Genomic DNA, 14,117 nt, shown 5'->3' on the forward strand with positions numbered 1-14,117 from the left:
CGCGCATGGGGGGAGGGAGAGGAAAGTGGACGGGGGGGGGGTATCAGGGGAGGGGTGGGGGGGGTCGTGTTCCTGACGTTGTCGCTGTGTTCACAAGCAGCCCGGCGCGTGCGCCTTTGTGTCCGTGGTTTACCTGTGTCGTGTGCGTGCCGTTTTCGTGTAGCGGTGCACACTCGGCCTACCCCTGTTACCCGCCGTACCCACGTGCCACGCGTGTGTGTGTACATGCACTTCACCTGTATACCCGCGGCTTGCCTGCGTACGCGTGTGTCACGTGCACCTGCTGTGGATGCCTCCCTGCTCTCCCTGGCGATCCGCGTCCTCTCCCCCTCGTGTGTCCGCTATGATTGTGTTTGTGTTGCGGGTGTGGTGCTGCCCCACTCAATGTCAACCACCGCTGTCTCTCTATTGGCTCTGTCTGGAGACCAAGGTCACCGCCGTGGCCTCACCAGGTGACTCTCCCGGCTGCTGCACATCACCCTGGCGGCGGCTGCCCGTCGCCCGCGCTGTGGCGGCAGCAGCAGCGGGGGTTGCTGGATCACGGCACGCAGCGGTCGTCGTGAAACTCCCTTCCCGTGGTCGTCCAAGAGGTGCCCGTGCCCTAGCTCGCCAGAAGGCAGTACAGCAAGTGGACTAATCGCCATTTGTTAAAATATGCACGGGGATAGAGTGTTGTCCCCTCGCGCAAGGCGTGGGTTGAAACATCTTCAAACAACACCCAACGAGGCAGTGGGAGCACCCTAGTGAAAACGACTCGGCGTGGCTCTCCTGGATGCGTACATGTCTAATATTCTCCCGATCCCGTCAGAGCTCGGAGGCTAAGCAGGTTGAGCCTGGATAGGGCTTGCATGGGTGAGAGCACCATGCATAACAGATGATACAGGCTGTGCGGGGATTAGGTGGCGAACAGCAGGGGGCAAGGGCAGCAACATCCATTGTTGTACTGTACGTCTATGCACACGAGTTGTGTTTTCTCCACACCTTCACCAACCCACACAGACCTGCGCGGTGAAGTATGGCCAATTAACCCTCACGGTCATCATCCAGCAGTGGATTGACACAAGGGCCGTGAGTGTACATGTACTCACCTATGTACATCTGGCTCACCTGTGTATATGTGGGGGGGGGGGTGTACAAATGTTTCACCCGTGTACATGCAGGTGAGTGTACACGTGTCTCACCTGTGTACATGCAGGTGAGTGTACACGTGTCTCACCTGTGTACATGCAGGTGAGTGTACACGTGTCTCACCTGTGTGCACGTGGGGGGTGTACACTACACGCGTCACCTCGCATCCTTTGTGTCGTGGGATTAACCCCCCCCCCCACCACTCGTTAATTTTTCACGACCCCCGTCACGCGCCCGTGTTTGTGTTCCGAGTCCGCGCTCTCGCCTCTCGTTGTCCAATGCGTGTGGGATTCCACGTGTGTACAAGTGTGTACAAGTGTGTGTACAAGTGTGTGTACAAGTGTGTACGTGTGTGTACAAGTGTGTGTACGTGTGTGGTGTGCGCATGTGTGTACGTGTGTGTATGGGCGCTCGCTAACAGCACTTGCCCCAACAGTATGTGAAGGCTATAAAGAGATATTTGTATATGTATTTGTACAGATGTTACGTGTGTACAGGTGTGTACGTGTGTACAGGTGTGTACGTGTGTACAGGAGGTATGCACGCGTGCGCACACGTGCGCACCAACACGCCCACAACGTGTGTGTGTGTGTACAGGCGCGTGCGCCCGGCGGCAGGAGTTGTGCCCCCTGCAGAATCGCGGATGAATCCTGAGAGCGGAGCCGTTAATTAACGGCGCTAATTGGAGAGTAATTACCGGCCACGAGGAGGAAGAGGGCGTCGGCAGCGGGGGGGGGGGGGGGTGCGACGCGGGGGGGGCACTGCAGGGTTCCATGCCCCCCACTCCCTGCTTCCTGTTGCCTCTTCCACGATCCCTCATGCCCTGACACAGCCCCGCCCTGACACAGCCCTGCCCTGACACAGCCCTGCCTTGACCCAGCCCTGCCTTGACCCAGCCCTGCCCTGACACAACCCTGCCCTGACACAGCCCTGCCCTGACACAGCCCTGCCTTGACCCAGCCCTGCCCTGACACAGCCCTGCCCTGACCCAGCCCCGCCCTGACACAGCCCTGCCCTGACCCAGCAGCCCTGCCCTGACACAGCCCTGCCCTGACACAACCCTGCCCTGACACAGCCCTGCCTTGACCCAGCCCTGCCCTGACACAGCCCTGCCCTGACCCAGCCCCGCCCTGACACAGCCCTGCCCTGACCCAGCAGCCCTGCCCTGACACAGCCCTGCCCTGACACAACCCTGCCCTGACACAGCCCTGCCTTGACCCAGCCCTGCCCTGACACAGCCCTGCCCTGACCCAGCCCCGCCCTGACACAGCCCTGCCTTGACCCAGCCCTGCCCTGACACAGCCCTGCCCTGACCCAGCAGCCCTGCCCTGACCCAGCCCTGCCCTGACACAACCCTGCCCTGACACAGCCCTGCCCTGACCCAGCAGCCCTGCCCTGACACAGCCCTGCCCTGACACAACCCTGCCCTGACACAGCCCTGCCCTGACCCAGCAGCCCTGCCCTGACACAGCCCTGCCCTGACACAACCCTGCCCTGACACAGCCCTGCCCTGACACAGCCCTGCCCTGACCCAGCAGCCCTGCCCTGACACAGCCCTGCCCTGACACAACCCTGCCCTGACACAGCCCTGCCCTGACCCAGCAGCCCTGCCCTGACACAGCCCTGCCCTGACACAACCCTGCCCTGACACAGCCCTGCCCTGACCCAGCAGCCCTGCCCTGACCCAGCCCTGCCTTGACCCAGCCCTGCCCTGACACAGCCCTGCCCTGACCCAGCAGCCATGCCCTGACCCAGCAGCCCTGCCCTGACCCAGCCCTGCCCTGACCCAGCCGTGCCCTGACACAGCAGCCATGCCCTGACCCAGCAGCCCTGCCCTGACCCAGCCCTGCCCTGACCCAGCCGTGCCCTGACACAGCAGCCATGCCCTGACCCAGCAGCCCTGCCCTGACCCAGCCCTGCCTCGCTATCCGCTCACTGTTCAATGTTCCTCCCGCTAGCTCGCTGTGAGTGGTGGGGCAAGCCCGCTTTTAAAATAATGATTGGTGGATCACCATGAGGAGTTTGCAGAGCAGCACAGGGATTTAATCCATCTGTGCAGCGCTGTGTTGTCTGCTCGTGTGCGCGGTGGGGTTTTTTTCGGATACTCTCAGATTTCAACCGACACCGATCCAAACAAATATTCAGTCGGACAGAGCTGGCCAGACATCCCAGCAGGAAGCGCCTGAAAAGGAGCCTTCGGAGTCACTGCGCGTTTGGCGTCGCCGTTATCTTAGCAGAAGGACGCGGCTCCGTGTCTCCGTGCCTCCCGTGCGGGGACGCTCAGGGGATCACGGGGGAGGGCAAGGTGAGGCTCGCTGCCTGCAGGGCACGGGGACCCCAGCTCCGACTCTCTGGGCACGCCGCTCCCCCAGAGTATCTCGCCCAGAGGACCTGCGGGCGCAGGGGGAGGCCAAGGGGGCGGACACAGCCTCGTCGCCTCGTGGCTGCATCAGATCGTCCGTGACTACAGAGACTCCGGGATGGGAAGAGGGCTCGCTCGGGGGCTCTGCCAGAAGGGATCCCGAGGAAGGGGGTTTGCTTGGGGGCTCTGCCAGAAGGGGTCCCCCTACGCGATGTCTCGGCGTGTGCTCCCACACTTGCTTTGACCGGATTGGGAGCGATGCTGTGGGAGACGATGGGATGGGGAGACAAGGGGATGGGGAGCGGCCGCTCTGGGTCACGGTAGGGGTCCGGGTGGGGGTCTCGGTGGGGTCAGGACGCCTCCCGGCTCGCGCCGCCCGACAGCGCGCGCCTTTGTGCCTCATGCGTCGCTTCGTGACGATGATCGTGATGATGGTGATGCCGCTGACAAGATCCAGATCTTAGAATTACTTGGGGCGTGCAAGTGTAGCATCTGCGTGCGTCTGTGTTTGCATCAGTCATCTGTGCATACGTCTGTGTGTGTGTCCGTGTGTGTGTTGCGGTTTGGGGAGCGGTAGTGCAGCGGTAGTGCAGCGGTAGTGCAGCGGTTAGCGCGCTGCTCTACGAATCCGGCGACCTGAGTTTGATTCCCGCTCACGATCAATAACAGTGGAAAATATCTGAATCGGTCCTGGACCTCCCCTAGGTCGATTCAGCCTCAAATGAGTACCTGGTTCGATATGTAATCATCGCCCCTGTAGAGACAAAGGCGGTCGGGCGTGGTTCTGGCCATCCACCTGCTCGTGTGCAGTTCTAGTCTTCATAGGTGCTCGCTAACAGCACTTGCCCCAACAGTCTGTTAAGGCTATAGGGGGTATCTTTGTTTTTGTCTTTTTGTCCGTGTGTGTATGTGTCTGTGTGTATGTGTGTGTATGTATGTGTGTGTGTCCGTGTGTGTGTGTCCGTGTGTGTCCGTGTGTATGTGTGTCCGTGTGTGTATGTGTGTCCGTATGTGTATGTGTGTCCGTGTGTGTGTCCGTGTGTGTGTCCGTGTGTGTCCGTGTGTCCGTGTGTGTGTGTCCGTGTGTGTGTATGTGTGTCCGTGTGTGTATGTGTGTGTGTCCGTGTGTGTGTTCGTGTGTATGTGTGTCCGTGTGTGTATGTGTGTGTATGTGTGTGTATGTGTGTGTGTCCCCATGTGTATGTGTGTGTCCGTGTGTGTGTGTCCCCATGTGTATGTGTGTCCGTGTGTGTGTATGTATGTGTGTATGTGTGTGTGTCCCCGTGTGTATGTGTGTGTGTCCGTGTGTGTGTGTGTGTTCGTGTGTGTGTATGTGTGTGTGTGTCCATGTGTATGTGTGTGTGTCCGTATGTGTATGTGTGCATGTGTGTGTGTCCCCATGTGTATGTGTGTGTCCGTGTGTGTGTGTGTGTTCCTGTGTGTGTATGTGTGTGTGTGTCCATGTGTATGTGTGTGTGTCCGTATGTGTATGTGTGCATGTGTGTGTGTCCCCATGTGTATGTGTGTGTCCGTGTGTATGTATGTCTGTATGTGTGTCCCCGTGTGTATGCGTGTGTGTCCGTGTGTGTGTGTGTGTGTATGTGTGTGTGTCCCCGTGTGTGTGTGTATGTGTGTATGTGTGTATGTGTGTGTATGTGTCCGTATGTGTGTAATGTGTCCGTGTGTATGTGTGTCCGTGTGTATGTGTGTGTATGTGTGTGTCCCCATGTGTATGTGTGTGTGTCCGTGTGTGTATGTGTGTGTCCGTGTGTGTCCGTGTGTGTGTGTTCGTGTGTGTGTGTGTCCGTGTGTATGTGTGTGTATGTGTGTGTGTCCCCATGTGTATGTGTGTGTGTCCGTGTGTGTATGTGTGTATGTGTGTGTGTCCGTGTGTGTGTGTCCCCATGTGTATGTGTGTGTCCGTGTGTATGTGTGTGTATGTGTGTGTGTGTCCCTGTGTGTATGTGTGTGTGTCCGTGTGTGTATGTGTGTATGTGTGTGTGTCCGTGTATCCCCATGTGTATGTGTGTGTCCTTGTGTGTGTATGTGTGTGTGTGTATGTGTGTGTGTGTCCCCGTGTGTGTGCGTGTGTGTCCGTGTGTGTGTGTTCGTGTGTGTGTGTCCGTGTGTGTGTGTGCGTGTGTGTCCGTGTGTGTGTGTTTGTGTGTGTGTGTTCGTGTGTGTGTGTCCGCGCACGCTCCGTGTCATTGGGCACAACACGACCATTGTGCGTCCTGCAGATGCGAGGAGGAGTGGGGGGGGGCGCGCCCAGAGGCGACCCCCCCCCCGCTCCTCATTTAATCACGCGCGGCCACGTGATCATTTTAATGATGGTGTAGACGAGGGAGCGGGGACGAGGGGAGGGGGCGTGGTGGGGTGCGAGCTGGAGGAGTGGCGAGGAAGGGGGGAGGGAGATCTTCTCTCTTGGGCCCTCTCGGCCCTTCAACCCCGGTGGCTCCGAGCCCCCCCATCGCCTTGGTGCCCCACTCAGCCACAGCCGTGGCATGTGTGTGCACGTGTGTGCGCGTGTACAAACACTGTGCACGCGTGTGCACGTGTGTGCGCGTGTACACACCTGCGCGCTCACGGGTGCCGCCAGCGGTAGGTGCGCTCAGAGGTGTGCGTCTGTGTATCCAACTGGAGCGGTGGTGTAGTGGTTAGCCAGCTATGAACCCGGTGACCCGAGTTCGATTCCCGCTCATGGCCAACACCAGTGACGATTATCTGAACCGGTCCTGGGCCTTTCCTAGGTGGACTGAGACTCAAATGAGTACCTGGTGCGGTGTGTAAACATCGCCACTAGGGAGAGACAAAGGCGGTCGGGCGTAGTGCTGGCCACCCACCCCTTCGTGTGCCGTGTCGTTCTTCATCGGTGCTCGCTAACAGAACTTACCCCAACAGTCTGTTTCAGGCTTAATGGGGAATATTTGTCTCCGTATGTGCATCTGTGTGGGTTTATGCATGCATGACTGTATTTGCATGTATGTGTGCATGTGTCTTCATATCTGAATGTGTATCTGTGTTTATCTCTGCCTTTCTGTGTGCGTGCCTGTATGTCTCTGTATCTGTGTGTCTCTGCGTGTCTGTGTGTGTCTCTGTGTGTCTGTGTCTCTGCGTGTCTATGTGTTCCTGTGTGTGTCTCTTTGTGTCTGTGTGTCTGTGTGTCTCTGCATGTCTGTGTGTCTCTGTGTGCCTGCGTGTCTGTGGGTCTGTGTGTTTGTGTGTATCTGTGTCTCTGTGTGTCTATGTGTGCCTGTGTGTGTTTCTGTGTGTCTGTGTGTCTCTGCGTGTCTGTGTGTCTCTGTGTGCCTGCGTGTCTCTGTGTGTCTGTGTGTCCCTGTGTGTCTGTGTGTATCTGTGTCTCTGTGTGTCTGTGTGTGTCTGTGTCTATGTGTCTCTGCGTGTCTGTGTGTGTCTGTGTGTGGCTGTGTGTCTTTGTGTGTGCCTGTGTGTGCCTGTGTGTGTCTCTGTGTGTCTCTATGTCTCTGTGTCTCTGTGTGTGTCTGTGTGTCTGTGTCTCTGCGTGTCTGTGTGTCTCTGTGTGTCTGTGTGTGTCTGTGTGTCTGCGTGTCTCTGTGTGTATCTGTGTCTCTGCGTGTCTGTGTGTCTCTGTGTGTCTGTGTGTCTGTGTGTCTGTGTGTCTCTGTGTGTCTCTGTGTGTCTGTGTCTCTGCGTGTCTATGTGTCTCTGCGTGTCTGTGTGCGAGATGTTGCGTGATTTATTATTAAATCGCACAGAGGCCTCGCTCGCTCACAGAGACCTCGTCCACTCACAGAGTTCTCAATAGAGTTTATGAGATAAAATAGTCAAGTACATGAGGCAGCTCGGGGCCGGCACGGTGCTATCCTCGCCGCAGTATAGTTTTTTTATAAATGCATATACACAAAATATATAGATTCATATACACACACACGCGCGCACGTCAAGGCAAAGGTCCCCCTTATAACCGTATCCGACTGTCTGGGTGCTCTTAGCGAGCACCTTCGAATATGCCAGCACGGTGTGACTAGAAACACGCCCGACCGCCTTTGTCTCTCCGTGCTGATATTTGTACACCGCGTTACATTATCTTTCAGGGCTGACTCGAGAGAGGTGAACGTCACGACGTGATTCTGATGCTCGTTCCCAGGGAGGAACTGCGCCACATTCAACACAAACCACCCCCCCTGCCCCAGTGTAGCTTTGGCTTAAGCGGTGCTCGCTAACGGAACTGACCCCCTGCATTCATAAACACGCGCACTCGCAAAGACAAAGATCCCCCGTATAGCCTTAATAAACGTTTGGGGCAAGTGCTGTTAGCGAGTACCTATGGAGGCCGACGCGGCACACGAGGGGGTGGGTGGCCAGAACCACGCCCGGCCGCCTTTGTCTCCTTAGTGACGATGTTTACACACCGCACCAAGTCCTCATTTGAGATTGAGTCGACCTACGGGAGGCCCAGGACCGGTGCAAATAATTGCAACTGGTGTTGGCCCTGAGCAAGATTTGAAATCGGCCCGTCGGGTTGGTAGCGCAGCGCGCTAGTCGCTGCACTACCGCTCGCCACACTCACACACCTCGGCACACACGCATGCATTCACAACAACCGTCGTTCGCCACCAAGTGGCGGTGACATCACCACGGCGTTTGTGCCAGGCTAGGTGCACCTTGAGGCCACGTGAAGTATCGAAGTTTCTCTGGTGGCAGGAGGTTACGGGACAGACCCAAGATTTAAGAGTTGACTGACTGAGATAACTGGCAGATACCCCCATCTGTGTTCCCCACTTTGCCAAGTCGCTGAATGTTATCCACTCGACCTGCGTTTCTTCTTGCTGTTGTTGTCAGCGTCACACGCACAGGAGACGCGCTCCCGGGCAAACGGGGCGGCACGCGTGGGGAGCGACCCCCCACGCGTGCCACCCCGACGTTCGTGTTCATGGACATGACGGCGACTATGAGTGTCACACACATCGGGGCTGAGGGGTGCAAGGTAGATATTGAATCTCGGGGCTCCGTGGGGGTCCGTGGGGGTTCGTGGGAGGCCCTCCTCCCGGGTAACAGCATTGCCAAGGTGGCGGCGACCGCTTCACGACTCCTGGTCTCTGATCCCCCGCTGCTCGGCGTCCCGAGTCTCGACGAGTGACATAACTTTTAGACAATCACGTGACTGGTTGAAGAGTCGCTCAGGAATTCACGCTCTCACGCTCTCTCTCTCTCACGCTCTCTCTCTCTCACGCTCTCTCTCTCTCACGCTCTCTCTCTCTCACGCTCTCTCTCTCTCACGCTCTCTCTCTCTCACGCTCTCTCTCTCTCACGCTCTCTCTCTCACGCTCTCTCTCTCTCACGCTCTCTCTCTCTCACGCTCTCTCTCTCTCACGCTCTCTCTCTCACGCTCTCTCTCTCACGCTCTCTCTCTCACGCTCTCTCTCACTCTCACTCTCTCTCTCTCTCACTCTCTCTCACACGCTCTCTCACACGCTCTCTCACTCTCTCTCACGCTCTCTCTCACGCTCTCTCTCTCACACTCTCTCTCACGGTCTCTCACACGCTCTCTCTCTCACACGCTCTCTCTCACGCTCTCTCTCACGCTCTCTCTCTCACACTCTCTCTCACACTCTCTCTCACGCTCTCTCACACGCTCTCTCTCACGCTTTCACGAGTCCACAGTCAGACTCGGTAACCGTCTCTCGCATCCCCCCTCCGCTTCGTCACACGCGCTATTCACGCATCGTCTCTGTGCAGGTGATCATTTCACTCAGCGGGGAACAGGGAATGGTGGGGGGGGAGCTCCTCCTGGACTCATCATCCGCCCTCTCTGCAAGGGAACTCCACGTTCGCCCCCGTCCCTTCTGTCTTTCTCTCTCTCCCTTCTGTCTCTCTCGAGTCTCAGAACCAGGCGGCAAAGTCTGCAGCCAGGTCGTGGTCGTCGGGGCTGAGCGAGCCGCACGCCATCTCGGAGGAGGAGGCGCCGGACGAGGAGAGCGGGGAGGCGACGGACGACGACGAGCAGCAGAGCTCGAGCGCAGAGAGCGCGGCGCAGTCTCCGCCGTGGGCGGGCATCGCGGCGCGCAGCGCGGCGCGCGCGGCCCCGTCGCCGCGCTCCAGGAGGTGCTGCAACGCGCGGATGTACTCCACGGCGGAGCGCAGCGTCTCCACTTTGCTCATCTTCTTGGCCGCTCCGGCTCCCGGGACGCGCTCCCGCAGCGCCGCGAAGCCCATGTTGACGAGCCGCACGCGGTTGCGCTCCCGCTCGTTGCGACGCGCCACGGACGCGGGCGCCGGGAGCCCCAAGCACCCCCCCAGCCCCCCCGAGGGGTGTCGCCTCTTCACCCGTAACAGCTCGGGTGACGAGGCGCGGTGGTGGTGGTGGCTGTTGTTGTGGTGGTGGCGATGGTGGTTGTGGTGATGGAGGTGGTTGTGGTGCTTCTTGCTGCCAGAGCGCCCCTTGCCGCTGCTGCTGCTGCTGCTGCCGGCGCCCGGGTTTCGCGCCGGAGTCGCCGCGGGAGACGCGGGGGACGCGAGCCCCGCGTGCGGGGAGCCCGGAGCCATGAGGCTCATCATGGGACCCGCGGGCGCGAACGCGCAGGGAGGAGCCACTTGCACGGACATCTCTGGAGGTGGACTCGGAGGTGGCCTCGGAGGTGGACTCGGAGGTTACCAGTGGGAAACGGGGACCGCCGGGGTGGACAGCAGCCAACCTGTGCTGCTGTCAGAGTAGCTGGAACAACGCGGCGAGGTTTTCTTGCCCTCTTCACCTGGCCGGGCCACCGCCGCTGCTGCTGCTGCCGCTGCTGCTGCCGCTGCTGCCTCTCGACTCGGCTCTATGCAGCAGGTGGCTTCTCTGTCTCGGTGTCGCAGAATCTTCCTCTGCTCGTCCTTCTGCTTCGCTCTATTCGGGTGGCTTGTCTCACTCTGCCTCACCCTGTCTCTGTCTCACCCTGTCTCTGCCTCACCCTGTCTCTGTCTCACCCTGTCTCTGTCTCACCCTGTCTCTGTCTCACCCTGTCTCTGTCTCACCCTGTCTCTGTCTCTCTCTGTCTCTGTCTCCGTCTCCCGCGCATTAAGCGCGCACGGTCCCCGGGGCGAGGTTTTGAGCGCGAGGGACTCACCCCCCCCGCCTCTATCCCTCCGCTCCCCCTCCCACCACCCCGGGCCACACCCGCCCGCTTTGTGTCGCCTATTGACACTGGGGCCGCACGCGCGCGCCAGGCGCGTGCCACTCGAGTGCGGACAAACAGCGAGGGGAGGGGCGGTCGGGGGAGTGGGGAGGGGCGGGGGAGTCGGGGGAGCGCGCGGCGCGTGCACGAGGAGCAGAGGGTGGGGGCTAGCGGGGGCGGCGGAGCGGATCCGTGGAGTCCGCGGTGATGGTGGAGGCAGTGGCGGTGATGATGACGATGATGATGTTCATGATCATGATGGTGGCGATTGCGTTAATGATGATAGTGACACTGATAGTTCTTATAATGACGGTGGTGGTGATGATGATAGTAGTGATGATGGAGATGGTGATGATGGTAATGGTGACGATGACAGTGGTGATCTTTATAGTGGTGATTTTAACACGTAGGCTTTCGTGACCAGTATCATCCATAATATAGTTTTTATTATTAGTATGGATGATAGTGGTGATGATAGTCATGATGTAGTTTTAATGACAGTTTTGATGTTAGTGGTGATAATAATAATTATGATGACGATGAGAGCGGTGATGATGACGATGATGTCGACGTGTATCATGATGACATTCCTGGTTTCATGGTCACGCCGATGTTGATGAGATTGCGCGTTGCGCCCTCTCGAGTATCATGCGCTATGCGCTCCGTAATCCGCGACTCTCCGCGACAATGGCCATGCCTCGGTCTGGCTGCAAGAGCCCCCGAGCCGACGGAAACCTCAGGAGCCAGAGAGCGGCGTCGGCGTTCACGCGCGCGCCACGCAGCGCTACACACGGAGGCCGCTAACTCGGGGCGATTATTGTCCATTCGCTGTCGCCCTTCGCAAAGTGAATGCTTCGTCAGACTGTGTGTGTAGGTTGTGAGCGTGTGCACGTGTGTGTGTGTGCACGTGTGTGCGCACGTGTGTGTGTGCACGTGTATGTGTGTGTGTGCACGTGTGTGTGTGTACACGTGTGTGTGTGTAGTGGAGAGCGGTGGTGTAGCGGTTAGCGCGCTGAGCTATGAACCCGGCGACTCGGGTTCGATTCCCGCTCACGGCCAGCACCAGTGACGATTATCTGAAGCGATCCTGGGCCTCGTTGCCCTAGGTCGACTCAGCCTTAAATTAGTACTTGGTGTGGAGTGTAAAACACCCCCTGGTGTGCCGTGCCGGCCCTCGCGTGCAGAACTTGCTGAGAGAGCAGATGCAGGCTACACAGGAGATCGTTGTCTTTGTGTATGCGTGTGTATAAATGCTTCGGCTGCATAACGCTGTGTAGAAGCTGTCTGGGTCTTCTCAGCCACAGTTATAACATGCCCTCTCTTATCTATGCTTGCGCAAGGTGGACCCCCTTAAAAGAACATCTGCGTCGGTTTTAAACATTCAGGCGGACCTGCCTACGATCCATCCTGCTTTAAACCTGACGAGATTATGCGAGAAGCTCGCAGATCCTTGAAAGTCTGCGCACAGTCCTGGATAGATGAGGCTGATGGGTGCGACACGGGCTGGAGAAGAGATGTACTGACACGGGCTGGAGAAGAGATGGACTGACACGGGCTGGAGACGAGATGGACTGACACGGGCTAGAGAAGAGATGGACTGACACGGGCTAGAGAAGAGATGGACTGACACGGGCTGGAAAAGAGATGGACTGACACGGGCTGGAAAAGAGATGGACTGACACGGGCTGGAGAAGAGATGGACTGACACGGGCTGGAGAAGAGATGTACTGACACGGGCTAGAGAAGAGATGGACTGACACGGGCTAGAGAAGAGATGGACTGACACGGGCTGGAGAAGAGATGGACTGACACGGGCTAGAGAAGAGATGGACTGACACGGGCTGGAGAAGAGATGGACTGACACGGGCTAGAGATGAGATGGACTGACACGGGCTGGAGAAGAGATGGACTGACACGGGCTAGAGAAGAGATGGACTGATACGGGCTGGAAAAGAGATGGACTGATACGGGCTGGAAAAGAGATGGACTGACACGGGCTGGAGAAGAGATGGACTGACACGGGCTAGAGAAGAGATGGACTGACACGGGCTAGAGAAGAGATGGACTGACACGGGCTGGAGAAGAGATGGACTGACACGGGCTGGAGAAGAGATGGACTGACACGGTTCAGAAGAATGTGGAACTGAGTGGACTTGCCGATAACTGGTACAATCAATGTCAAGATCGGCCTCTGTAGAGGAGGTTCGTCAAGGACGCTGTTGGGGAGTTGTAGGCAGTCGCCCTCCAACAACATTGGTGGGCAGATGAAAGAGATGCTCACAACAACGAGTGGAGCGTCAGGCGGATAAAATACAGCGAATTGGCACGTAAAGTTGACCACAGATGGTGCATCTGTCAGTCATCTCAGTCAACCGTACCCCTAACTCTACCCCTAACCCTACTCTTAAATGCCACCCCTAACTCTACACTAACCCTACCCCGAACTCAAACCCTACCCCTAACTCTACCCCCCCCCCCCCCGACTCCTACCACAACCTCTACCCCATCCATCTCCTGCGCGCCACTGCTGCCCCCTGCTGACGAGGTCACCATTTATTCCGCGCCTCTGGGGTCTCGCGGCGTCAACTCTCCAAGTCGATCCCGTGAGAGGCGGGGGGGAGCGGGGCGTGCATCACCCTCGCTCGCCATGGCGCGTGGGTCGAGGGGAAAGACGCGGAGCGGAGACGCGAGGGGGCGCGCGGAGACCCACGAGGCGATCGCACCGCAGCACGAGTAAACTCCGAGAGCACTTCGACAAATTAACGAGCAGATTATCAAATATCGCTTGCGTTAACTATCAGAGCAATTAAGCAACCCCATTAACTATAACACCATCAATGGAGCAGTGGTAAGTGATTATCAAAGCGATTGAGCCGCGTGCGGCATCGCGAGCCGTGACGTCGGGACAGGGACACCGATCGAGTTGCGGTGCTGCTGCTGTCACCCAAGCGACGTGACGACCCCCACACAGACCAGCGTGGGGAAGTATGGTCAGACAACCGCCACGGCCGACGCGGCGTGGGGAGGGCCTTTCTCCAGCAGCGGGCGATTCCATTTCGCATTTTAAGCGACCCGACCGGGAACATTCCATCATCTCTCTGGGTCGATGTGCGAGAGGGACCAGGCGACTCTTCTGAATGCATCTCCCAACTTTCAGCGTCTCTTCCGATTCTATCTCATACGTCTCATATCCTCTGCATGCGTCTCTCCTACCTCTCTCATATCTCGTACCGTTCTAATACAAATCTCTCTCAAATCTCGTATCACTCTTATACTGTACATTTCTCTCTCTCCTATCTGGTGACTCCGCGGTAGAGTGAGAGGCTCACAATCGGAAAGTTCGCGAGATTAATCCTGGCTGAGAGAGGATTGGCTCACCCAATCATCCCTCCTGGGGTCGATAAAACAATACGTTCTACTTTGTGGGGAAGTCAACAGTGGGAGTCTTATGGGCTAACTCGCACCCGCCATGTGAATGTGGAATATGCACC

The 14,117-nt window shown here is 57.9% G+C and overlaps 1 protein-coding gene across 1 annotated transcript; it reads right to left on the reverse strand.

The window, feature by feature from the left end:
* Positions 1–7,314: 7,314 nt before the first annotated feature.
* LOC133350395 (achaete-scute homolog 1a-like) lies at positions 7,315–10,551 on the reverse strand. Its single transcript, XM_061564729.1, has one exon. It carries the CDS (start codon positions 10,076–10,078, stop codon positions 9,356–9,358), a length of 723 nt encoding a protein of 240 aa, XP_061420713.1. The 5' UTR covers positions 10,079–10,551; the 3' UTR covers positions 7,315–9,355.
* Positions 10,552–14,117: the final 3,566 nt, after the last annotated feature.

Source organism: Lethenteron reissneri, chromosome 33 (assembly GCF_015708825.2).
Source record: "Lethenteron reissneri isolate LAM-NWPU_2019-01 chromosome 33, ASM1570882v1, whole genome shotgun sequence".
Taxonomy (NCBI): Eukaryota; Metazoa; Chordata; class Hyperoartia; order Petromyzontiformes; family Petromyzontidae; genus Lethenteron; species Lethenteron reissneri.